Here is a 25596-nt window from a genome sequence, read left to right as displayed (position 1 = left end):
TCCTCACATTTTGCTCAATGCAAGCCCAGGAAAAGCAAACAATCCCTAGGCTGGAGTGAGTCTGAGCTGTGTTTCTCCCCCAGGACCACGCTGGCCCCGAGGAGCTGTGTGAGGTGGCCGGGTACCTGGGCAGAGCCGACCCCTGGTACGAGAGCAACATCAACACCCTGTGCCACATGATCCCCAAGCTGGCCACCATGGTACGAGGAAAGCCTTCCCATTTCCCAAACAACCTGCAGCGCCTGAGGAGGGGCCTGTGCCCTGCAGGGCTCTCCATGCCCAGGCAGAGATTTCCTCCTGCAAACCCTCCCCAGGGCCCTGCCTGTGGCTGCCACTGCCCCAGCCCACAAGAGCCATTTGCTGTGAGGGGTTTTTTTGATCAAGGGACAGGAAATAGCAGATTTCAAGAAAGAAAACTTTTGCTGAAATCCCCCCAGCTCTCATTTCCCGGCAGTTTGAGCCACCAGTGACAGAAACAGGGCTGAGAGGCGGGTGCAGCTCCCGTTCCCTGTGAGTGGCGAGGGCAGAGGACAGCTCATCGCTCAGCCTGTGCCCAGGAAGGTGTGACATTTTGTGGCAGGGTTTTTGAGAAGTGGCAGGGGCTGACCCAGCCTGTGATTTGCCCCCCCAGCCATCGTCGCCGAGCAGGGCCGTGGTGACCGACCTGTTCCTCACCGATGTCATCGCCTACTACGCCCGCATGGGCACCCAGCCCGTCTGCTTCCAGGTGCACGCTGTCAAGGTGGGTGGCACAGCTGGCACAGCTGGCACAGCCCCTGGGCCTCCAGCGGCCCTGCAAGGGCTGGCAGAGCTGTGTAGAGCCAGCAGAGCCAGAAGGGGCTGGGGGCTTCCAGCAGATCCAAGCCTGGATCCCCGTTCCCCCCAGCCTGTCCCTCCCTGCCAGCTCCCAGTGACTCTGGAGCCCAGCTCTGCTGGAGCCAATGATCCTGGCAAGGCCATTTCAGGATCTCAGCTCAGCAACCCACAGGGATGCAGATTTCCTGCGCTGCTGGGTTCGGGGGAGCCCTGGTACCTCCTGCTGCTTTAGATGCTGGGAGCAAGCGGGGCTTTGCTGAGCAGCTTTGCCAAAACCTCCCTGTACCTTGCAGGGGCTCTGCAGGGTTTCCTGCAGTGCATTTGATTGATTTCCTGCCAGCTTTGCTGTGAAACGGTGTCAGAGCGAGGCCTGGCATTCGATAGGAGAGCAAAGAAGAGCTAAATTTGGGCACATGAAATTAACCCTCCCCTCCCTGCTCCTCTGGCAGCTCCCCCAAAGCTCAGGATGATGCAGAGACCTCCATTTATCTGCTCACAGGCACTGTGGCACCTATTGCAGCACAGGAGGAGCCCCAGCCTGGGCAAACTGGCACGAGGCTTGCAAAGAGCTTCGATAATTCCTGGTGGAGCATCCCCAGGACTTCCCAAAAAACCCATAGCCTGCCAGTCCTTGGAGCACCTGGGCCTCGGTTTGTGGCTGGGCATTTTGATTTTCTGGTGGAATTTTCTTCCGCTCTTTTCTCCTCCAAGATAACACCTGCCAGTGAGAGTGTGGGAGATTCAAGCAGGGGACGAGGAACTGGCTCCAGATGTGGTTTCCAGACAGAGGCCCCTGAGCTGCTCTCCTGGCACCCAGGGCGTGAGGCTGCCTCAGCTGCAAACACTGCCCCTGCTTCCCTTTGGGGTTAGGACCCCACTGTTCCTCTCTGGCTGCAGGAAGCTGCCCAGAGGTGTGAGCCAAGCCCCACAGGAGCTGGATGTGGGACCAGCAGTGGCTGGGAGAGGTTCTCCAGGACCTGCTCTGCACATCTTGCCCAATACAAGCCCAGGAAAAGAAAAGAGTCCATAGGGCTGTAGTGACCTGGTGATTTGGGTTGGATCAGAGAGAAATTGCGTCCCCTGAAGCTCAGCAACACCTCAGCCTGGCTGAGCACCGGGGCAGTGCTCCCGGTGATGTGGGTGGGTGGCTGGGAGCTGACTCAGCTCTGAGGGCACAGTGACATCCAGTGGCAGGGGACACTGCCCGTGGCTCTGCTGGCCAGGTCCTCGGGGCTTTTGGCAAGGCCTGCCACACTCCTGGAGCTCGGGGAGCAGAGCCAGGGCAGTTCCCCCATCCCACAGGACCCCTGAGTGCCATGATGAGGTCCCAGCTCCCCCTTGGGTGCTCTGGAGGAGCAGTCCGTGCCACAAGCCCCGTGTGACACCCCAGGGTGACAGAGGGATCCTCAGGGATGCTCCTCTCAGGGGTGCTCCTCTCTTTCAGGTCCTGTTCCGGGACCCGGCGCAGGAGCCGGCCGAGGACGTGTTCCTCACGGAGCTGCTGACGCAGGTGCAGGACAGCCCTTCCCACAGAGGTGGGTGTGTCCCACCAGCCCCAGCCTGCACAGGGCTCCTGCCATCCCCAGAGCCCACCCACCCCATCCCTCAGCCTGCACAGCTCCAGGCCATGGGCAATACTCCTTGTTCCTGACTTCCCGAAATGCCTGGTATTTGTCCCTGAGGTTGGGCACAGACGCTGCAGTGAGTCCATCCCTCTGGCACAGAGCCTCAGCTCCTGAGGCAGGGACAGAAGGGACAGTGTGTGACGCTGGGGTGGCTCATCCCACGGGAGGATCCCTCTCTGCTGACCACAGACAGGTGGGATGAGGGAAATTCAGTCCCACCTCATTCCCTCCTTGCAGAGCTGAGCACAGCCAAGAGGAAAAACACCCTGGATGGCCCTGGCATCGACCTCACAGTGACCTACAGGAAGGTGAGTGGGGCCCCCGGCACCCCAAACGTCTCTGCTCCCAGGGATGCCCAGCAGGGCACGGCTCTCCTAAAAGGACACTGACCCTCCCTCTTTCCCTGGAATTGCTCTCCAGGCAAGGACAGAGAGCTTGTGGTGACCCTGTCAGGTCACCTCTGTGAAAAGCTGTCCCCAGCCCTCCCCACGCCCAGCCCCTCTGCCAGGGGCACTGACAGGGTCCGGTCCTGCCCGCAGGTTGTGCTCAGTGACCGGGAGAAGGAGCTGGCCCTGGCCCTGCGCTCCACGGGCCTGCTGATGAAAGCCATCCCCGCTGACGAGGCTGCAGGTGGGTTCTTCCCGCTTTGCTGAGGTTCCTGGTGCTCACTGGGGTAAATCTGGCCATGGTCCTTGGTGCCAGCTGTGTCTGGGCTGTGGGGGTGGAAGCAGTGACAGGAATATCGGTGTCCCCACAGTCTGGTTGGGGTTTTTCTCAGGAATGCCATGTCTGAGGCTCACACACAATTTAAGCATCTTCCCTCTGCTCCAGCCTTCCTCTTTCACCCTGCCCTCAGCACAGCCTCTGAGCTTTCCGCCCCAAGCATGGTCCCACGCGATTCCTTTGCCCATGGAGCTGCTGGAGCGCCCTTTCCTGCTGTCCCGTGTGCCCACAGCCAGTGCACCCAAACGTGGGGCAGGGGTCTCCAGAAAGCTGAGCCGAGGTTGTGCCACGGCCCCAGACCAACCCTCTGCTTCTGTCACAGGGCGGGGCTGTCTGAGCGTGACCATCACCGAGATCGTCAGGATCAACAACCTGGCAGGACGGTCCTTCTCAGTGAGTACCCGCGGGGTCCCCAGGCCCTGCAGGGCCAAATCCCCTACAACAGCAGGGAAAGGTCAACCCTGTGGAGAGGAGAAGGCTTTGGGGCCACCCTCCTCACAGGGTGTTTCGCAATTATTTTCCATGGAAAAATCTGGATGTTTGAGCCAAAGGCCCAGATGCCCTCCCTGCTGGTCAGTGGCCTCCCTGCTGGTCAGTGCCACACTGAGTCCTGTCTCAGGAGCTCCTGAATGCCTGAGCTGCTGCTGGGGTTACTCTGTGACCACAGGGACAAAGTGGAGGAATAAATCTTGGCCCCACTTGGGTCCAGGGCAGGGTCTGCAGTTCTGCCATCAGCTCCATCAGCTCCACACCTTCAGCTGCGGTGCCCCCCTGTGTTAATCCCCCCAAAAGAGATCACAAAAAATAATTCAACAAAGCATAAACGAGGAGCAGGAACTTCACTGAATCTGTTTATCAGCTCGGAGAGATGGATTTATAAGAGAGGGGATTGAAATTTTGACTTCTGTCCTTTTTGTTTCGCTTGAGAGTTTCAGCAGACCCCAGAGGAAACGCTGCCCATGGTAATGTGCCACTGCAGTTTGGGTGGCACTAAACATTGCTGTGCTTTGGTCACTTGGGCCCTGGACCCTCTGGCTCCCCGCTGGTGTTTTTAACCAGCACATTTTGCCCATTCTCGCCTGGCTTTTGGGAACACCGAGGTGCTGCAGCCCCACTGCCCACAGAGACCCTCCATGGCCATGGAGCACACACCTTGCCCCACAGCAGACACCCCAAACTCACAGCCTGTGCAGGGACTTCCAGTTTGGAATGTTTGTCCTTACGAAACACGGCCAGGTTGTGAATACAGAGAAAGGATTTGCTTTGTGTCACATCTGGGGTTAAGGAATAAAACCAGAGAAATGTCATTTTCTGTCCCTTTCACACCAGCCCAGGGAGGGGAGGGACACCCTCAGCAGGCTCTCCCTCCTCTCCCCATCCAGGCTGTGGCAAACAGGTTCAAAACACGGAATATCAGGATCAGGAGCCCAGAGCAGAGACCCTTCACCGTGCGGCTGGACAAGGACAGCAGGAGAACCTACAGGGATGTGATCGGGTGAGAACCCCCCGGGTGCCTGGCTCTGCACACCTCCCCTGCATCTCCTCCTGTTTTCCAGGGAGTCCTGACCCTCATACATAATAAAAACCCCACAGGCAAACCCGTTCCTTCTGCAGGGAAAGCAGGGCACAGCGGGGCTCTCCCACATTTGTGTTTTTGGGTGACGGTGTGAGGAGCAAAATGGTTCTTTACACGAAAGGTGCTCCCAGTGAGACAGCAGAAAACCAGGGACAAACCTCCAGGGACAAACAGGGCTTGGCTCTCCTGAATTATGAATTATCTCACGATGCTGCTGCTGCTCTCTTCACGGGCTGCATCCCTCACCTGGGGGTCTCCAGCACATGCAGGCAGGGGAGAGAGGATCCAGCCCTGTGGGATGGCAGGGATTAGTGTGCCTGGAACAGTGACATGGGATGTGCTGATGCTTTGAGGTCCAGCCAACACAAACTGAATTCCTGAGCTTCACACTGGGCCAGGCTCAGGACACTGGGTTTGTGTCAAACACTAACACGCAGCAGCTCATCTCTGCAGCCAAACGCAGCTGAAAGGAGCATGAGAGCAGCTGCAGCCGGCAGTGTGAGAGCCCTCCCTCAGCAGGCAGTGCAGAGAGCTGAGGTTTGAACACGCAGTAAATGTGTTCTTGTGCTCTTCCAGCCTGGAGGTGTCTCCCTGCCTTGAGCCCAGCTACTGCCTGCAGAAGACAAGGACCATGAAGTGCAGCCCTCACAAAACAGAAGATGTGGGGCTTGCGAAATACCTGCCCAAGTCTCTGCTGCTGCCCATCAACACTTTTGCGGGAGTCATCCAGTGAAGGAAACGGGAAAAAAGGTGGTGTGAGTTATGACACGGGGTTATGAGAGGATGCGGGGAAAGAAAACACACTAAAAGCCACCAGTGGTGACTTTAAAAGGCAGTGGTGTGAAAAGCTGCCCCAGCAGAGGTGGGTAACCTCCGACGGGACAGCCATGCCCTGCTGGTGACAGTGCCACCACGGCTGACAGCCAAGGGCACAGCCATGCTGCAGGACTGAGCTTTGACCTTTTGCACAAGTCAGGGAAAAGCTTTGAGCTCCTCCATTCAGGAAGACTCAGGAAATCCCTGTGAGGTGGTGCTGGCTGTGCTGGCGATCCCAGGGCAGTTGGCAGCAGCAATATTTATTTTGGAGATGTCTCACAGCCCAGCAGGGATCAGGGCCTGACCGTCGGGTTCTGCACGGAAAACTCATTCTGGCACAGGGTGTCACATCTGGACAAAGCAGCCCAAATTCCCCAGCCTGGTTTAGGACAGCTCGTGGTATCCCTGCCCTCAAGGAAGAACACCGGTGCTCAGTGCAGCTTCCGTAAAAGGCAGTGAAAATCTGCTGCTGGTTCAAAGGGAACGCAGATAACAATGGATGGTGTGAAAGAGGGAAATGTGGTGCGGTGTTTGGCAGGGCAAGAACTGCTCAGGCTGCCCAGACTGTGGGATGTGTTTGGCTGTGGATGGTTCTGCTGGAAGAAGAGCCCTCCACGGAGCAGATAATGAGGCTGCACAGCAGCTCTGCCACACCTGAGCTGTGCCTTGGAGACCACCTGGGATTTTTCTGTGGCTTCACTGCACAGCCTCTGGACATCTCATCCGGAGCCTCACGAGCACTGGTGGCACTGCTGTGGTTGTACATCCCAGGAACAGCCCCTACAGCCCCAGCAGGACTGGGCCTCCCCTGTGAGCTCAGCCAGCAGTGCCCCTGTGTCCCAGCCTGCCCCACAGTCCTGGTTCGGGCTGTGCAGGTGAGAGATGCAGCAGGGTGGGGGTTGATGGGCGGGCAGGAGGCCTCAAAGGCTTCCCTGTTCCTTTCCTCTGCTGCTCCCACGGTGTAGAAACCCCGCCCTGGTTTGCAGAGGGGCCAGGCTGGGCAGTGACAGTGACAGCACAGCTCCTGCTTCCACCAGCTCAGTGCCACCCAGCGCTCAGGATAGGCATGAGGAGGACTCTGTCCTCATCCCAGTTTGTGGCTGACTGGAATAATGGATGAAATAGGATGTGTGTTATGAACCTCCAGAATGTGATCTGTGGTTTCTGGAGTGTCTCCAGGGACATTTTCGGGGACATCCCTTCTATGACACTAGGATTTCTGTACTGTCCTGGCTCCCAGGTAACTCGTTCCCTGGGCTGCCTTCACTCAGGGGTGATTGTTGGCTCATCAGCCCAAAGGAAGTGTCCTTTAGCAGCTATTCCCAGTCACCTCTGGCTGATACTGGGGAATCCCTGGAGATGTGCCACAGGTGCTGCAGTGGCACTGGCAAATCCTTCCTTAGCCCCATGGCTGAGGACAAACCCTTCCCTCTGCCGTGTCTGTGCCAGGCCTGCCCAGCTCTGGGGAGCGGCACCTCTGGAAAATCCCTTCTGTTTGTCCAGCTGGAACAAAGAGCCCGCCCCAGTTATCCCAGTCTGGGGTCCTGGAGCAGTTTCCCCTCAGCAGAGCTGCCCTAAGCTTGTGGCTTTTCTTGGTTGCTTGGGCCACCTGTTTCTAACACATGCCCAAGGCTTTGGGGTTCAGCCCTCAGACTTCCCTGGTCTCAATCTTTGTCAGCCAGCACAGGGCAGCCCTATTCCTGCTCCTGGCACAGCAGGAATTGTCCCTTCCTGTTCCCAAGTCAAAGGTTTATTCATTCCCACTCCAAATGCCACCCAAAACAACCCCTGACCCACTCCTGGGGCATAGCAGCTCTAGAGCTGCCAGCAGGATCTTCAGCAGTGTGAAGGTCTCATGAAATGTTTAACCCCAAAGCTGCACCAACACCTGGAAGACCACGCTGGGCACAACATGGCCATTTCCCAAGGAATCCCCATTGGAATGCTGGCAGATGCAGCTCCTCGCTCTCTGCAGAGCCAAGCACAGCCCTCAAGCCTTAAACTCCCCCACAGGAGTCACAACTCTGCAATATCTCAGCAGCAGAATTCGGTTCTCCAGTTTTCACCTCACAACCCAAACATTGTGCTCCCCTGTGCCAGCCTCGGGCAGCAAACACTCTGTCCCTGAAGGGAGCTGAGGGGAGGCAGGAGGCTCACAGACGAGTCAGGAATGCCCTGCACAAGCAGCTGTTGTTGTTGGGGTAATGTGGGGCTTTAGGGGTGACCAGTGGCTCTGCACCCTCTGCCTCTTCAGGGCTTCACTGTGGGTTTTGTACACACAAAGAAAATGCTCAAAAAGCCAAGAGGCTTTGGGCTGGGCTGGAGTGTGGGCTGTGTGTCCAGAGTTTGTTCTGTACAGCTGTAAATTATGTAGATGGATGATAAATTATTTGTATAGGTGTCCTGGATGATCTGTACCACAGGGTGCAATCCTTTTAATGCCGATTGAAAGGAATTAAGACCAACCCAAGCTGAAACTGCCAGTTGGTTGTTGTTGTGTGTTTGCACGCGGCTGGGGAAGGACGCCCCGCAGTTCCGCCTGAACACGAGGTACGATTTCTTCCCTGTGCAGTGACCGAGCCCTGAACAGACTGTCCAGAGAGGGTGTGGAGTTCCCCTCACCGGGGACATTCCAGAACCACCTGGACACAATCCCGGGCCATGTGGTTCCCGTCCGTGTCCCCCGCGCCCCGGCCGGCCGGGATGAGGGCGAGCCCCGGGCTGGTCCCTCTGAGCCCACGGAACAGCAGCCGCCGCTCCCCGGCTTGCGCGGGGCACCTGGGCTGGGTGATCGCTGCGGCCCCTTCCAGCCCGAGCCATCCCGGGGTCCTGCGCACGGGGACGCGCCGGGCCATTCCCGTGCCGGTACCGGGCCATTCCCGTGCCGGTACCGGGCCATTCCCGTGCCGGTACCGGGCTGTTCCCGTGCCGGTGCCAGGCTGTTCCCGTGCCGGTACCGGGCTGTTCCCGTGCCGGTACCGGGCTGTTCCCGTGCCGGTGCCAGGCTGTTCCCGTGCCGGTACCGGGCCATTCCCGTGCCGGTGCCGGGCTGTTCCCGTGCCGGTACCGGGCCGTTCCCGTGCCGGTGCCAGGCCGTTCCCGTGCCGGTATCGGGCTGTTCCCTTGCCGGTACCGGGCCATTCCCGTGCCGGTGCCAGGCCGTTCCCGTGCCGGTGCCAGGTTGTTCCCGTGCCGGTACCGGGCCATTCCCGTGCCGGTACCGGGCTGTTCCCGTGCCGGTGCCAGGCCGTTCCCGTGCCGGTACCGGGCTGTTCCCTTGCCGGTACCGGGCCATTCTCGTGTCGGGGCCGGGCCATTCCCGGGCCAGGCCGTTCCCGTGTCGGTGCCGGTGCCGTTCCCGTTCCCGTGCTGGGCCATTCTCGTGCTGGTGCCGTTCCCGTTCCCGTCCCCGTTCCCGTCCCCGTTCCCGTCCCGGTCCCGGTCGGCAGACGGCGCTGCACCCCCGCCATCCCCCCGGGGCGGGGCAGGTGCGGCCGGGCCGGAGCCGCCGGAGCGGTCACTGGGTCCGGAGCCGCCGGAGCGGTCACTGGGCCCGGAGCGGGGCCGGCGGGGAGCGGCGGCAGCGGGTGAGGACATGCGGCGGGGGCCATGAGCGAGCGGTGGGACGTGGGCCGGGCCCTGGCGCTGGCCGCGCTGTTCCGGCTGCTGCAGGGCGCGGGCCGGGGCTGCGCCGCGCCCTTCGTGCCGCTGTACCTGCGGCTGCTCGGGCTGCCCGCGCCGCTCGTGGGGGCCGTGGCCGGGGCCCGGTACCTGGCGGCGCTCGCCGTGCCCCTGTGCTGCCCGCGGGGCCGCGCCGGCCGGCGGCTGCTGCTGGCGGGGTCGGTGCTGGGCTCGGCCGGGGCCAGCCTGGCGCTCACCCTCATCCCGCCCGCGGGGCACACGGGGGACACGGGCTGCGACCGCAGCGGGCAGCTCGGCCTGCCCGGCTCCCTGCCCTCCGCTCTCCCTTCCGCTCTGCTCGTCCCGGTGCCCACCACAGTGCCCAGCCCGATGACCAGCCCGGTGCCCAGCCCCGGCACAAGCAGTTATACAGCGTTAAGCTCGAGTGCTGTGACGGACACGAGAGCTGTGCCAAAGGGAACGGGGAGAGCAGCTGCTGACGTGTTGGCAGCGAGCAGGAAGCCTGCTCTGGGCATTTCAACCTTCCGGGGGTTATTGGGCACACCAGGTGCACTTCAGGAAAACGGCAGAGGACTTGGGGAAGGCGATCCGAAGGGAGATGGCTCCTTGGATGGTTCCTCTGGCTGGACAGTGAGAGCCATTGATCAGCGGACACAGGAGCCAGAAAGGCCGGCTTCCTCCGGCCCTCCCTCCCCCGGACTCCAGGAGGAAACTCCGGGTTCTGCTGCAACAGATCTTGCTGTTGATGCTGAGGAAAGCCTAAATGCTACTGAGAGTAATGAGCCAGCTTTGTTTAAAACAGCTTTTCCAACAGCTGTTGGAAATGCCGACGTGTCTGAAAACCTTTTGGAGTCTCGAGATGTCAAGTTCGAGGCAGTGCAAAGCATCTCCCAGGACAGAGAGTATCAAGTTTTTCTCATGGTCCTGGGTGCTGTGGTGCTTTGGGAGCTGTTGGCCACTTCCCTGGAATGGACCATGGATGAGAGTGTCTACGAGTACCTGGACTTTGTGGATGCCACGGACAGGTTTGGGCAGCTCTGGCTGTGGAGTTCTGCGGGCGCGGCCGCCGGAGCCTGCGGCGTGTCCGTGCTGGTGGATCAGCTGGATTGCTCCCTCGGCCGCTCCATCCCCCGCCTCGCCGTGCACTTCTACAGCTACGCTGTCCTGGCAATGCTCTCACTGCTTGTCAGCGCCTTCTTTCCCAGCCACATTCCCAGGAAGAGCGCCCGTGCTCCCAGGCTGGCCAAAGCGCTGGCCCTGCTGTGGGGGGACAGCCGGGCGCTGCTGTTCACGGGCACCATGTTCCTCGTGGGTGCTGCCAGCTCTGCTGGGCACAACTTCCTCCTGTGGCAGCTGCAGGACCAGGGCAGCAGCGAGCTCCTCATGGGGCTCTGGGTGGCCCTGGGGCCGCTGGCAGAGCTGGGCCTTCACCCCCTCAAGGGGCAGCTGCTGCGGGTGCTGCCGGGTACCAGGATGGTGGTGCTGAGCCTGGGCGTGCTGGCAGCGCAGCTCCTGAGCTATTCCCTGCTCCGGGCTCCGTGGGCAGCGCTCCCCGTGCAGGCGCTGTCCGCCCTCAGCAGCGGGGCCCTGCACTGGCAGCTGGAGGGGACAGTGGGGGACATCGCCAGGCCGGGCACGGAGCGCGCCCTGCACGCCCTGCTCGGGGGGCTCTGGGCGGGAGGAGCCAGCCTGGGCAGCTTTGGGGGCGGGTTTGTGGTGCAGCACTTGGGGCTGGCAGTGCTGTTCCAGGCCAGCTGCGTGGGGCTCGGGCTCTGGATCCTCTTCTTCATAATTGTCCAATCCAGACTGCCCCGGCAGAGGAAAATTAATTATTCCCGACTCCTGGCTGCTGATTCCAGTGAAATGAGCGACTCTGAGGAGGAGAACGAGAAGGACTGGCTGGTAAAGGCCATGAAGGATGAGAGCTTTAACAGGAATTGGATACAGCAGCACGGGGTCAACTAATCTGTACCTAAATCTGCAGGGTGGCATGGGAACCTGGTATAATGATAATATCCAGGAATCACTGTTAATTCCAAAGTGCTAACTATATACAGGCTATATCTGACAGGAGAGATTTTTATTTTTAAAAAAAAATTATAAATATTATTTTCTTACTTTATAACCTTCTTTCTTTTTTTGTAATTTTTCCTTTTTAACTTGATGATTTTGCTGCCAAAATCCCAAAAGGATGTTTCAGGTGTACATTGGCTGAAATGAATGTAGATGAGTTTTTAATCGAAAAACAAACTTGGATTGTTGCTGCCAGTGTTGCAGCCGAGGCTGTGAGTGACAGCTGTGACCTGGGCTGTGACACAATCAGATGGAAATGACTGACGTGCTGACAGCACACGGAACCCTTCCAAGGCGGCTGTGAACTCTTTGCACTCTGTAAGGGCTGTGAATAAAAACCTGGTTCATTTGTAAAAGAAGGTTTTGCTGCAGACCATCTGCCTTGTCGCGTTTCGTGATTTCAGGGTGCCCTTGCTTGGAATCTGCTGGGAAAAACCTCCAGGTGTGCTCAGAGGCGGCGCCCGTGGCTGGCCCAGCCCTCCTGGGCACTTCCTGGTGGCGACTTAAGGCGTCCCCGGCATTGCAGGTGACAGGAAGCAGCCGGGCCTCCCGACTGGTGGCACTTCTGTGGGCTGGGAATTACCGGAGGGCGGGATGGGATCCATCCAGCTTGGCACTGCTGGAAGCTGCTGATGCTGCCTGGATCCTGAGCAGGGATCCTCCAGCTGCTGTGTGAGGCAGCCGGGCAGGGACAGCTGGGCAGGGACAGCCACAACCCCACAGACAGAAAGGGGAATTTATTTCTGTTCCCTCACTACCCAGGGGACCCCCAAAGCAACACCTGGGCACAGGTATACAGGCGGAGAGCAGCACTCAGTCCGTGCCAGAGGATCTCCTTCACACCGAGTTACCCCAGGTTACTCCCAGCTGGAGGTTACTGATTTCCAGCCCTCCCTTTTTAAGCCATTCCTGGGTTAAACCTGCCTCACCTGCCCTGCCTTCACCTCCAAGGCACAGATTTCAGCCCCTCTCTGGGAGGTAAGTTTTGCTTTTCAATGAAAAATCGGTGGTCTGGTCTCATTAAAAGATCTTAAATGGGGTTTAAATGAGCTTTGGAGTCCCTTCAGCCACAGCAAAGGCTGCTGTCAGTTTATCAGGTATTCCTTGGTCAAGGAATTGCATCATTGCTGAGCAGAGGGATGGATTTCAATAACATCTGCGTGAGTGGCTCACAACCCCGAGACAGGCAGCTGCAAAAAGCAGAATATTTATGGAAACGCATATATAACGTGGCATATGCAAATGTGTCACCCTGCCGTGTTGTGGGCTCGGCAGGAAGCGCTGGAGACAAGGGAAGGACTCCTTGGAGATAATTCCTTTCTCTGTATGCACCGATCCCGCATTATCTGTACATCAGATGCTTTCAGGGTAATTAGCTCCCTCTCTTCCTGGCACCGATGCTCTGTGCCAGCAGAGTGCTCCGCTGCAACGGCTCTATAGATAGAATTGTCCCCGTGCCAAGAATAGCTGGAACTTTTTATTAAGATGTTACCTTCTCCCAGGAATTCAAACACGAGCGGAGAGCAATTTTAGTGTCAAGAATCTCTACCGGCCTTATTATCATGTAATACCTGAGGAACAAAGCTGGTTAGTGGGGGATCTGCCTGCAGTCAGGCTCATCCCCGCACGCAGCACATCCAGAGCCTTTGTGAGAGGCACAGAAAGAGCTGGAATGGTTTGAAATGCAGCTGCAGCTTCAGCTGCCAGCTCTGCCCTCGTTAGAAGCCTATTACCTGCGTGAGCTGTGCCCTTTTCATCTGCCTCAGCACAACGGCAGCTGCTGGATTCCAGTTTGGCAGAGAGAAGCCTTGGAATGACAGGTGCCTGTCCATCCTGGAGCTGTGGAGGGGGCGACTCCCCCGAATCAGTACCAAATGTGTTTAATGGATTATAAATCTTTAAAAAATCACCTTATTGTGCAAGGTTATTACACTGACACCCCGTTTTGGGCATTCCCTTAAATCCTGCCTGCCCACAGCACGAGCACATCTCCCTAAGAAGGAGCAGGAAAAGATCCCATTGAAACTCCTCAGCCCCAGGATTCCAGGACCTGGGTGAGGGAAGAAGCCCAGGGTCCTGTCAGGTGTAGGGCACACGCTGCTCCTGTCCCTGATTTGCACTTCCCTGTGCACAGTGGATTTGCCCAGGACTATTCCACCCAATCCAGCAGATCCAATGGTGTGTGAGTTGTGTCCTGACCCCGTGGGTGCCTCTGGACTGTCTGATTTACTCCCGTGCTTTTACTAGGGATTAAGTGAGCCTATGAAATGCATTAAACTCAAGTTCAGCCCCCAGCAGATCTGGCTGCTCACAGTGAAAGTCATCCTGGAGAGTATTTGCCTGAAGAACTAATTAAAATATTTACAGGTTCATTTTCTCTGCGCTGTGGAGTGACCAAAACAAGGTGAGTCACTGCAGCCCCGCTGGTTCCAGGGCTGGTGGGTGTCCATCATTAATGAGCTGAGAAGCAGCCACTTCATGGCTCTCCTTCCTCGCACATCCAAACGCCCAAACCAATCCGGGGCGGCCCTCAGCTGGGAGCCCAGCAGTTCCTTACAAACCCAGGGCACTCCTGAACAATTCACTGGAATACTGGAGCTCCCTGTTTGTCACGGATCACAGTTGCAGCTCACAGCCCACGGCCTCATGGCTTTGTGCTGCTGCTCCTGGGAGCATTTTCAGAGGAGTTCTGGAGCAAGGTGCTGCTGCTGCACTGCCAGCCCAGAGCAGCAGCTCCCATGTCCTGTCTTTCCCCCGTTTTTACACAGAGACTCTTAATTTTTGCCTCCTCATTGTGTTTATATTGCACAGTTCTCCTCAAAGAATGGAACACCATCCCTCTGGCCTGTGTTCTGCTTTAAATCACTTGACTGGACCAAAAGTCGAGAGCTCCTCTTTGGCTGCTGCAGATGGGAATTAGCAAATCTTGCTCAGGTTTGTGTTTCACTGGCTGGAGGTGAGGCTGCTGCGAGCAGAGCCCACGGGCTGGTTCTGGGCAGGCGCTGACCCCCAGACCCCTCCCTTGTGTTGCTGTGTCCCTGCTCCCCAGCCCAGTGGCACTTCCCAAAGTGTCCCTGAGCCACGTTGCCAGGCTGGGGTGTCCCTGAGCCCCTGGACCTGTGTGTGGGGACATCAGTGTCACCTACAGGCACCTCGTAGCAGAGCAGTGTCCCAGCAGAGGACCCCTCCGTGTGCTTTGGGGCAGGGGGTGTTGAGGTGCGTCCCTCCACAGCTGGGAATCCCCAGCCAGGTGCTCTGGGAGCACAAAGCCCTGTGAGCAGCAGGGTTTGCCCATCCCCACCTTCCCTTGTCGCTTTGCTGGGCCCAGCCTTCAGGACAGTGGCAGGGGTCAGTGCTGTGCTGGCCAGAGAGAGGAGAAACCGTCCGGGTCGTGCTGAGGTGGGTGCCACCACCGTGCTGGATTTCAGCCCTTGGAGCGTTGTCAAACTCTCGCTGTTGGGTTTTTCCATGGAGAAAAGTTGCTTCTACTGGAAAACGCAGCTGCCCTGGCTCCGCACCTCGCAGCAGTTTTGGGGGGGCTCTTGGGTGCTGTGCCTCACCCCGTGTCCCACCCCCGTGTCCCACCCCCGTGTCCCACCCCCGTGTCCCACCCCCGTGTCCCACCCCCGTGTCCCACCCCCGTGTCCCATCCCCGTGTCCCATCCCCGTGTCCCATCCCCGTGTCCCGCAGAGCCTGGGTGCCTTCAGTGCCCGGGCCCTGCTGTCGGTGCCGCTGCTGAGATTTGGGGGTGTGAAACGGCCAGAAAAGGTCCGGGGAATGCCCCGGGGGAAACTGCGGGGGCCGGGGCCTTGCAGGCGGAGGACTCGGAGCGCAGGGAGCGGTGGGATCGGAGGGAGCGGAGCGGTGGGAACAGTGCGAGCCCCCGCCCAGGCGGAGCGGCGGGATCGGAGCGGTGGGAGCGACGGGGAGTAGTGGGAGAGGAGGAAAGGGAGCGGCGGGAGCCCCCGCCCCGGCGGAGCCGTGGGGTCGGAGCGGTGGGATCAGTGCGAGCCCCCGCCCCGGCGGAGCCGTGGGGTCGGAGCGGTGGGATCAGTGCGAGCCCCCGCCCCGGCGGAGCGGCGGGAGCAGCGCGGAGGGAGCGGCGGGAGCCCCCGCCCCGGCGGAGCACAGCGCGCTGGGCTGCGGATGGAGGGCAGCCGCGCTTCTCCCCGGTACGGATCCATGGAATCCACCCGGTGGCCGCCGGCCGGCGCGGGGCCAGGTGAGCGCGGCGGGACCGGGACGGGACCGGCACCGCCCGAACCCAACTTCCCCCGGGGATGGATGGATGGATGGATGGATGGATGGATGGATGGATGGATGGATGGATGGAGTGGCTGGGGGAGAAAAAGGACGCGGAGAAGGGGCTGGGCGGGAGGAGGGGGGGATGTCTGGAGGGACACACCGGGGGAGCAGGGTCACATCTGGCCGCTGCTGCCCAGCTGGACACGGCGCCGCTGCGCTGCCATGCCCGGCCGTGGGCACGGCTGTGACGGGGGCCTGGAGGGCTCGCCCTGTCCGTCACCGCCTTCGCCCCTCTCTGACCAGTTCCCCCAGCAGGACCCGAGGTGAAGGAGCGGGGGATGCCAAGCAGGGGAATTGCCTTGAGCAGAGCCCTCGACCTTGGGCTGGGAGGAAGGGTCGCAGTGCTGGGCTGTGCGGAGGGGAGGCGCCTGCGGTCCCTCTGCTCTGCCACCCCTCCGACCTCTCCCCTTCCCGTCCCTCTCTGCTCCCCCTTCGCCCCTTGCACACAGTGGGGCAGCGACAGGCAGCTGGAGAGGCAGGGGAGGAGGGATGGAGCCAACTCCAGCACCCTGCTGGGTACTGCCTGGGGGGTGTGTGGTGCCCACGAAGCTGCTCAGCTCCTGAGTGAGCTGTGGGAAGTTTTGATCCGTTTCCTTTGTGCCTTTCCTGGCCGGGTGTATCCTCCCCTACAACCCCCGTGGGGGTCTGAGCACCTTCATCACCCGGGTCCTCTGCTCCAGCAGCCGGGTGACATCGGGGTGGCGCAGGGGCTGGACTCAGGGTGCTGGCTATGGCCTGGACATCCCCCGTGGGTGTCTGTAAGCAGGACTGTAGTGGCTGCGATTTTGTTGATTCGGTGCAGTTGTGTGAACTCCCAGCTCCTGGGGACCTTGGGATGGGTGAGAACCTTGGGATGGGTGAGGACACTGCAACAAGCCCTGCCTGCAGTTTGGATGCTGCTCTGCTGCTTGCTCCCAGCCAGGACAGCTCAGGCCACGCCTGTGGAGCCCTGAGCTCCTGGAGCCTCTTGTCCTGCTGCTGTTCAGGCTGAATGTGCCCTGTCCCTGCTGCTCTCTGGAGCACAGGAAAGCACACGGCTGAGTTAGAGGCCATTTGGGATGGTGCCCCCAAAAAGAGCTCTGACCCCTCCACAGGGGGCTGTCAATCGATTTCCCAACTTTAACCATGAAGAAAATTGCTTGAAACTCACCCTGCATTGTTGGCTGCTGTGACTCATCCCAGGCTCGCTGCTGACTGTCCAAATGTTTTCCCCAAACCTTCTGGAGTGGAAGTCTCTGGCCATTACACTCCTCGTGTGTAACACACACCCTGGGCTGGGTGTTATCAGAGCATCTCCAAATTTCAGTCAAAGCTTTCTCCCCCTCCTTGGTTGGCCACGTTGAAGTGGTGCCGGGTGGGATCCCTTTGGCTCGGGCACTGGCGGTTTCTGTGTGGGGGTTTCTGTGTCTGTGGGTTTCTGTGTGTGGCTGTGCTGCTGTGGGAGCGCTGTGGGAGCAAAGGGACCCCTGGACAGTGTGGCCACACCTGGGGCCATCCCTGTCTGTCCCCAAAGGGAGATTTGTATTGTGAGCTTGATCACAGCTTTAATGAACACCCCGCCTGGGGTGTCTCCTTCTCCAGGTGCTCCCTCCCAGGGTTCATGGGCTTCATTTTCCAGGAGTTTTCTCCGGGCACTGCCCTCCCTCTGCTTCTGCCCTGAATTCAGCAGCTCCAGGGACACGAAGGTCCTGTCAGAACTTCTTGTCCAGCACTGGTTGCTTTGGGGAGCAGTTCCCTGGGATTCCTGAGGGATGCAGAGTGTCAGGACCTGACCACAGCACCTGAAGGCACAGCCAAGGGCTGGCACCCTCCAGCTGAGCCCTGCGGCCCTGGCTGCAACCTTCTCACTGTCCCCACGTCCCAGCACACTCCTGACCTGGGCAGTGTCCAGGAAGGTGACTTCAAGGTGTGTGTGAGGGCAGGGTGGTGCCAGCCACACCTGATGGGAACCATCCCAGAGCTGAGCCTCAGGCTGGAATTACAGCCCAGCCTCCTGCTGCAGGTGGGGGAAAGCAACTCAGCTCTTCCACCTCCTCCCCTCCCAGCACTGCCACCTCATCCCTCTGCCTGCACAGGCGAGGATTCACCTCTCCCACCTGGAATGGTTGTGCTGACGACATTCTGGGATGAGAGGGAGAAGAAGGGATGCTGACAGCTGTTCCAAACCCTGGCGCTCCTCCCGGGAAATACCTGACTGGGAACCCCAGCCAGATGACTCTGCCAGCAGGGATAGGTGACATTCTGGGTTATTCCCCACCCGGGCAGGCCAGGAGTGACGGTCCCCCTGCCCAGCCCCGCCCCTGTGCTCCCGGGGCTGGTCGGTGTGTCCTTGGATGGAGGCTGCAGGAAGCTCCGGGTTTATCTGTCTCCGTGTTCGTTGGCACACCTGGGCAGCCACCAGCCTTGTCACCTCTGCCTGGGCACAGAGGGGACACAGCAATGCAGATTTTCATGACAGCTCTGGAGCTGAGCTGAGGTACAGCCCCAGGGAGCGGCTGCCCACGGGCACATCCAGCTGTGCCACCTGTGCCTCCAGCTGTGCTGGCACCTGCACATCTGCCAGCATCTGCCACGGGTCCCTGGGCCATCCCCAGCTGCTCAGCTGGGTGCAGCTGCAGCCAAATATCCCAGGCCAGAGGAGCTTCGGGGTGGCAGAGCCCCAGGATGCTCAGGATGAGGGACCTCAGCATCCCGGTCCCCTAGCAACCGCACTCTGGTCCCTTAGCAACCGCATCCTGATGCTGTAGCAGCCACAGGCTGGTCCCTTGGCAACCCCGTCAGGAAACGAGGCAGAGGGAGGGGGCTGTGCAGAGCCCGGGGCAGGAGCTGCTGGAGGGCTCATCCAGCCTCACACCCTGCCCAGCCCAGGGATTTGTCTGTCCTGATCAAGCACTGGCTCCTGGCAGCATCCCGAGGGCTCTAAGCAGGGAATGAGTGAGGAGTCACGCCCTGGCATCAGCTGAGCCTTCGTGCCTGGGGGAGAGGGAGACAATCTCTGAGAAATCCTCATGAGCTTCTCAGCCAGAAACAGCAGAAATTTCTTCTCCAAGCCACTCACAGGAATCCAAACCATCGGATTTCCACAATAAAGCTTCCCTGCTGGAAGTCTTGGAAATATGTCCCACTCTGGGAATGATTTCCCGGGCAGTGTTCTGTGATGGGGAGAGGACAGGGAGCGCAGAGTGTTTGGTCTTGGGCCTTAGAGTTTGTCTCTTCCTGCCTGTAACCCTCAGCACTGGCCTGGATCCCATTTAAATGCCCAGACCCCATATCCTGACATCTCCCATCATCCCTGCCCAGAAAATCCTGCTCCTGGAGCAGTAACAGGGCTGTACTTTCCCCTCTCCCTGCACGGGGAAAGTCCCAGTGCTGCAGGAAGGCAGAACCTCAGAGGGGAGAGGTGCCCTGTGGAGGCTCAAAGGAAGCAGACTTTGCCCTGACGTGGTATTTGGAAGGGTTTGGAATGTTTTCCCACAGCCTGGCTCTGCTGCAGCCCCCTGTCCCCAGCACATCCCCGGATTAGCCAGGATGTGATGAAGGTGCTGCTGCCTGGCACTGGTCACAGGCTCAGTGTCGTGTCTGAGAGCCAGACCGGGCTGGGAGCTGGCTTGGAGCAAATCCTCAGCTCTTCCCATAAAACTGGCTGGGAGCCACTGTGGGATCCACACAGCACCCACGAGTAAATCCGTGGGACAGTCTGGGGCAAAGGAGTGGGATCTGTGTGTGTGAGTCATGGAGGGCGAGGAAGAGCTGCTGGTCAGAGCCACAGATGGGGGTGGATGGGCTTTCATCCTGTCCTTCCCTCCAAAATACAAATTACAGCCCCTTTATCCCACATTTTGCTGGGAAGCCCCTGCCCCTTGCCCTGAGCAGGTGACCCCCCTTTCCCTGCCTCAGTTTCCCCGGGTGGGGATGGATGTGATCCTCAGCACTGCAGAGGGTGGAGGAGCTGAGCTGAGCTGCCCTGCTGGGTCCCAGGGGGGCTTCTCCCCAGAGAGCTGGGAAGGATGGGTGGTGTTCATCCAGCGTGTGAGGGAGAGGGAGCAGCAGAGGGAATTTCATCCCCGTGACCCCTCAGCTCTGAGCTTTGTGTGCCCAGGATTTGCTCCTGGCCGTGCAGGAGGAGGCTGCTGGGCAGGCTCAGCTCTCTGTGCTGGACCTGGCTCTGGAAAAAGAAAGGGACATTCCCACTCTTCCCTCCAGCAGTTTCCAGCTCCCTTGGCCTCCTGCTGTTGGGAGAGGGGGAGACCCCTGGGGATGTGGGGTTTTGTCCCAGCACAGAGCCCGGCACAGGGGCCGGGAGCAGGGGAAGTGCTGCTGGGCCCAAGGCTGCCCTGAGGTCCCTGCTGGTCTCCTGCTGCCTAAGGTGGCTCCCATTCCTTTTCCAGAGGATGAGGTCGTGTCCATGGCCGACTCCACCACCACCATCGATGACATCGAGGGAGAGCTCTTCAGGATCGAGCGGATCCGGGAGATCCTGGTGCGCAGGGAGTCGGAGCTGCGCTACATGTGAGTCCCTGTGCCCCCTCCTGCTCTGCTCCCTCCCAGGGACACCCCAGCACCTCCTCCTGCCCAGCCAAGCACAGCCCAGCCCCAGGGATGAGCAGGGCTGCGGCTGCTTCCCACTTTGTTTCCCAGCTGGAAGTGCAGCCTCTCGCACGCTCTGGCCTTGCTCTCCTGAATGGTTCCCTCTTACGAAGCCGCCACTGTGGCTGGGGAGCTCTGAGCCAGCTGAATTCTGTGCAAGCAGAGTTTATCACACAGGTTTGACCCCTCAAGTGTGCCCACATCCCACCGGCACCAGGTGTTCCCAGCCGGTCCATGCTCTTCCTCAGTGCGAGGCTTGGGAAGGGACCTGGGGTTTGGTGCTTTGGGGCTGCTCTCTGGAGATTTGCCCCAGCAGGAAGATCCGGCTTTGTCCCAGCACCAGGATCTGCAGCTGCTGAGCAGCCACACAACCACAGTCTGCTCTCCCCGGTTTGAAGTATTGCTCATCCTCCCACCTCCCCTTTCCCTCCTCCATGCCCTGGGGCCACCAGGACATGCTGGAATTGGCCTGGCACCAGTGTCTGGAATGTTTTCCCACAGCCTGGCTCTGCTGCAGTTCCCTGTCCCCAGCGCATCCCGGGAGTGCTGGATTAGCTGGGATGTAGCATCCCATCCCTGCATCGCCTCCCTGCATCCCGCTCTCCATTCCCAGCACAGCCTTTGCAGCCTGGTGAGGAGGGGAGGATTTTCTCCAGGGTCCATCTCAATAATCAAAGAAGCTTTGGAATAAAATTCTCCAGGGTTTTCAGATCTAAGGCAATAAAACAGCCCCCAGGTTACAGTGGTGCCCACCAGCACTTGGGGGGATAAAGGACATTTTCCATGGGTCTATTGGGAGATTTTATGTGTTTGGAGGAGAAGACCTGACTAACATCCAGAGTTTGGGTTGATTAGGCTTTTCAATATCACTAAAGGGCCGTAGTCAGCCCAGTCCTCAGATCCCACCCTGCCAGCCCAGCACCAACGGGGATTTTGGCAAAGGTGACACTTTCTGGGCTGTGGCACTTCCTGTGCTGCCTTTGGGATGTGACTGGGTCCCCACTGGTCCCTGCACTGAGGGACCCCACAGCCTGGGAACCCCTGGGTAAACCCAGTGTGAGTGGAAGCTGGGAGCTGCTTCAGAGGCTCGCATTTGGAGCCCCTCGGAGGCACATTTCTCCCTGAACTCGTTGTTGAAAAGGATTTTTGGAAATCATCAAAAGTATACTTCTTAAAGGCTTTCCATAGCAACAGTACCCGATGCTCTCCGGTGCCGTCGAAGCTCACAGCTCTTGTTTGGCTTCTCCATTGTCTTGTGCGTGGAAAACAAAGGGAAATCTGGGATCCCCACCACAGGCACTGGCTGGGTGTTGCTCCAGGGGTTTGGAACCTCTGCTCTCCCAGTTTCCCCCCTCAGAGGTTCCGTTTGTGTCTCCACAGGATGGATGACATCCAGCTTTGTAAGGAAATCAGCCGGCTGAAAACGGAGCTCCAAAAACTCCTGTCCCTGCCCGGTAAGGCTTTGGGGAGCTTCGGAGAGCCCCACCCTGCTGCCTCGTGGGGGCTTTTAATGCCAACACCTTCCAGTCCATAAACCAGGACTTTCCCTAAACCATGCCCCAGAGCAGAGATAAACTGGTCTTCTCTGCTACTGGAGAAACGAGTCTGGCTTTCCTTCCTGCTTTGGGCTTTCATTTCTTGCCTTTTCAGCACTCCCAGACTCAGCTGAGAGCAGAAATTCTGCTCTCTTTGTCTCCTTTGTAAGTTGACTCAGACCAGTCTGATCTGGAAAAATCCTGCACATCCCTGTTCTTGTGAGACAGCCACGGCAGCCTTGGGTTTGGATAAAGACTGGAACACGTCAGTGCTTACTCAGAGCCCAGCCAGGGCTGGGGCTTGAAATGTCCCCAGTCAAGGTGCCTTTAATGATTCAGATCATCACCGTGGTCATGATGGGCTCTGACATCAGCCAGGGGAGAGAGAGGGACAGCGTTTGTCCCGTGGGACCTTAACTCTGACAGGTTCTTCCTCATGACTGCAGGTTGTTAATTAACTGCAAGTGGCCGTTGTTAATTAACCCCAAATAGCCGGGGCTTGGGCACAGCCTGACATGTGGCAGCCAAATGCCACTTGAAGTGCCCGTGTCCCCCGCAGGCAGGTGGGGGCTGCTCAGAGACAGTGCTCAGGTGACCCTGAGTTAATTCAGGGGGTGGGAGAGCCCAGCCCAGGCCAGAGCAGCTCCCCGTGCCAGGGAATTCATTCTCTGCACGACACCACAAGAAAACCCTTCGCTTGCTGGAGACGTTTTACAACAGGATGGGTCTGAGGCAGCACCTGGATCGATCTCCCAACTACAAATCAATCCTTGGTTTGGGAGCTGCTGAGACCTGGCTGGCTCCATCCTGCAAATTTTGCTGTGTTTTTATTTAGCTGAAGGAAGACTCGTGGTTGATCCAGTCTGGGCTGGGCTGGTTTTGGAGCTGGCTGGAGAATTCAGAGGTGGCGTTAAGCAGTACAAACAGCCAGAGTTCCCACCTCGGGTGGCTCCCCATTGATGTTTCCCACTCCTGGTTGTCGTCTCTGTGTATCCCACTGTATCCCATTCCATACCAATTCACACAGGACAGGCATTCTTAGTGATGGGAGAGCCCTCCCAGCCTTCACTCACTGCTCATTGAGCAGCCAGAGCCTGGATCCAGCTGCTTCCTTTGGGTTGGCTTTGCCCCCAGTCTCAGAGCTGGGCACAACAGAGCAGGGCTGGCCTGGCAGGAGGGGCTGGCCCCTGTGGGGGTGAACTGTGCTCCCTGTGCTGCAGAGAACCAGAAGTCCAACGAGGAGAAGCAGAGGGAAGAGGAGCTGGTGCAGCAGATCCACAAGCTGGTGGAAACGCGGGATTTCCTAGTGGATGACGTGGAGTTTGAGAGGCTCAGGTAGCTGCTGTCACTCGTTCCTTGCGCTGGGGACAGTGCAATCCACCCCCTGAGCCGTGTCCTGCCTTGCCAGAGCTCCCGGGGGCCTCATTGCTCCTTTCCTGAGCAGAAACCAAGTTCTTTATCACAGGGAAAGGGAAGAAGACAAGGAAATGGCCGAGTTCCTGCAGAGCAAGCTCTCCAAAAGCTACCTCCAGAGAGCAGGTAGGTGCTGACAGGGTTCATTCCTGGCACTGAACCTCCCTGGCATTTCTCCCCTTTCCCAAGCACTCTGTCTCCAAGATTTGACTGCCTGGGACTGGCTTACCTGGAGGAGGGTGGGGAAGTGGAACTGGGGGATGCTGGTGCTTGAGATCACATCGTGGGAACATCTGGAATTGGAAAAGCTGTTAGGAATCCATTTCCCAGCCTAGGAGAACGGGATAGGTTATTTTAGAGCTGACAGACTTCCTCTGACCCTTTAATATTGCCTCACACCGCAGGTGGGTGCAGGATGGACACCACGTCCTCTGATGAGAGCCACCCTGTGCTCTGTCACCTCCCCAGGGCCATGGGAAGCATTCCCAGCCCTGGGGACACCCCAGAGCAGCCACGGCAGTGTCCTCATGGTGCAGGGGCTGTGCCTCTGAGGGGGTCAGCAGCAGCCCCAGAGGAGCTCTGAGCACCAGCCCTGGGCTGTGCCCTGCGCTGTGGGCAGACCCCGATTCCTCTGCCCGCAGCTCCTGTCCGAGAGAAGAAGATGACGTCGAGGGGACAGCAAACCTCCACTCCCTACGTGACCAAAACAGGCCTGACCCTGCTCAAGGAGTGCTGTGGCTTCACCTGCTCCATCATGTAGGGCACTGCCAGCCCCTGGCACAGGACACGCCGTGGTAGGGGCAATTCCCAGGAATCTGGGACAGGCAGGAGGGGCTTCCTTGGAGCTGGGCCTTCCTTGGAGCTGGGCCTTCCTGGGCAACCCTACAGGGATGTGCCATGATTCTGGGAACAGGGATTGCCCAGGGGGCTGTGTCAGTGGCACAGGACAGTCCTGTGGCTGCTGAGCCAACCAGGCAGTTCCCATCCATCTGCCAGTGGGTCAGGACAGAAGTTATCCCAAGTTCTGTGGGAATGGCAGACCCACAGAGGTGCTGCTTGCCAGTGCTGGAGTGCCCTGACAGAGATGGGGCTGGGATCCCCACTGGAGTGGCCATGGCTGGCTCCAGCTGCCTCCCTGCCCTGTGGATGGCTCTGCCCCACAGCACTGCTGCCAAAATTGGGGTTTGGGGCTGCAGACAAGGCCAGCAAGGCCTAAACAGCTTGGGGTGGGCTTTCCCCAGAGGGTGACGGGAACAGAGCTGCAGCACCCAACTGATGCCACGTGGGACAAGCTCTGTGTGAGGGGAGGGTGATGGGGACAGAGGTCCAGGGGGTTGTGACTCTGTGGGAGGATTCATCTCACCCCAGAGGAGATTTCACTGGGGCCAGTGGCAGCAGGAGTTCCCCCAGGGGCAGTGGATGCTCTGTAAAGCAGGGCTGGCTCCATGGCCGCTGGAGAAAGGAGCACAAGGCGATCCCATGGCTGTAATTCCTGATTTCCCACCTCCTGCCCTTGCTCCCCAGGTCTGCAGCCAGAGTCCACTCCCTGCTCTCCTCCGAGAGACCCAACATCCATCATTGTCCACAATTTCCCCGCAGCAGCACCACCGAGGCTCCCAGGCTGGCTGGGCAGGTCTGGCTGCTGGCACAGGTCCTGGTGGCCCCACGTCCTCCATGGCAGCACAGACACCACGGCCCACCCCGGCTCAGCCTGGGAGCTGTGACAGCAGCGGGGAGCCCACGGCACAGCACCGGAGCATCCTACACCCAGACCCAGGGATAAAAAGCACCTGGAGCTGCTGTTGGGAGAACATCCTGCTCCAGCACCCAGGACACGCTGTGGTCACTGCTGATGATCTCCTCCTCACCCTTGCCCCACCCTGGGAGTGCCCATGGGATGGTTCCTGAGGACTCCTGGTGGGGAATGTCTGTGTGTCCCAGCTGTGTCCCTGTGGCTGCTCCTGGAGAAGGGCTCAGGCTGCTCCCCTGGGCACATGGAACTGCTGGAACTGCTGGAAAAGGTGCCCAGCCCACGGGCATGACACTGGTTCATGTGCATTGATCTCGACCCAAACCAATAAATGTCTGTTGGAAGTTCCGTAGCTGTGTTCCCACCTGGGACCTTTTTAGGAGGTGGCTCAGCTGCGTCCCAGTGGGGCAGGCAAAGAGGAACAGAAACCTGATCCTAAAGAGTCAGGCTGGACTTTGGAGTTCCCTGGAAAGCCCAGAGCAGCACCTGCTGCTGCAGCAAGGTCCCCAACCCTTCCATTTCTGGTTCTGACCCACACTGCACTTTTGGTCCCTCAGTGTCCTCCACCAGCCCCTGGGGACAGCCGTGTCCCCAACTGTCCCTCACAGGGCAGGGGCAGAGCTGCTCCTGTCCCATGAGCTCCTGCCACCTGCCACCACTGAGAGGCATCCAAGTGGGTGACGGGGTGGCCGTGGGTGGCCGGGGAGAGGACAGCTGAGTCACCTCTCAGGAGG

The 25596-nt window shown here is 59.1% G+C and overlaps 3 protein-coding genes across 8 annotated transcripts in view; all 3 read left to right on the top strand.

Moving 5' to 3' along the window:
• The window catches only part of PIK3R6 (phosphoinositide-3-kinase regulatory subunit 6), a 29760-nt gene extending 21750 nt beyond the window's left edge, over positions 1-8010 (top strand). For 4 of the 6 annotated variants that reach the window (XM_082293802.1, XM_082293799.1, XM_082293800.1 and 1 more), the window contains 8 exons: positions 84-200; positions 632-742; positions 2261-2351; positions 2679-2749; positions 2981-3071; positions 3487-3557; positions 4547-4659; positions 5317-8010. In XM_082293802.1, coding sequence (XP_082149928.1) covers positions 84-200; positions 632-742; positions 2261-2351; positions 2679-2749; positions 2981-3071; positions 3487-3557; positions 4547-4659; positions 5317-5473 — 822 coding nt within the window. In that variant the 3' untranslated portion in view covers positions 5474-8010. Of the gene's footprint in view, positions 1-83; positions 201-631; positions 743-2260; positions 2352-2678; positions 2750-2980; positions 3072-3486; positions 3558-4493; positions 4660-5316 lie in introns of all 6 variants that reach the window. The other 2 variants (XM_082293803.1, XM_082293804.1) reach the window with 2 other exon arrangements.
• A 1091-nt stretch (positions 8011-9101) lies between these two features.
• On the top strand, positions 9102-11376 carry MFSD6L (major facilitator superfamily domain containing 6 like). Its single transcript, XM_082294073.1, has one exon. The coding sequence runs from the start codon at positions 9166-9168 to the stop codon at positions 11161-11163; it is 1998 nt and encodes a 665-aa protein (XP_082150199.1). The 5' UTR covers positions 9102-9165; the 3' UTR covers positions 11164-11376.
• A 4042-nt stretch (positions 11377-15418) lies between these two features.
• Positions 15419-23872, top strand: LOC309580209 (bMERB domain-containing protein 1-like; the record flags this gene model as incomplete). The annotated part of the gene is made up of 6 exons (XM_082294012.1): positions 15419-15494; positions 19966-20086; positions 21545-21618; positions 22920-23034; positions 23165-23238; positions 23754-23872. 6 exons carry the CDS (start codon positions 15419-15421, stop codon positions 23870-23872), a joined length of 579 nt encoding a protein of 192 aa, XP_082150138.1.
• Between the last annotated feature and the right edge of the window lie 1724 nt (positions 23873-25596).

This window comes from Coloeus monedula (assembly GCF_965178545.1).
Source record: "Coloeus monedula genome assembly, chromosome: 19".
Taxonomy (NCBI): Eukaryota; Metazoa; Chordata; class Aves; order Passeriformes; family Corvidae; genus Coloeus; species Coloeus monedula.
This window is presented reverse-complemented; position numbering and strand designations above follow the sequence as displayed.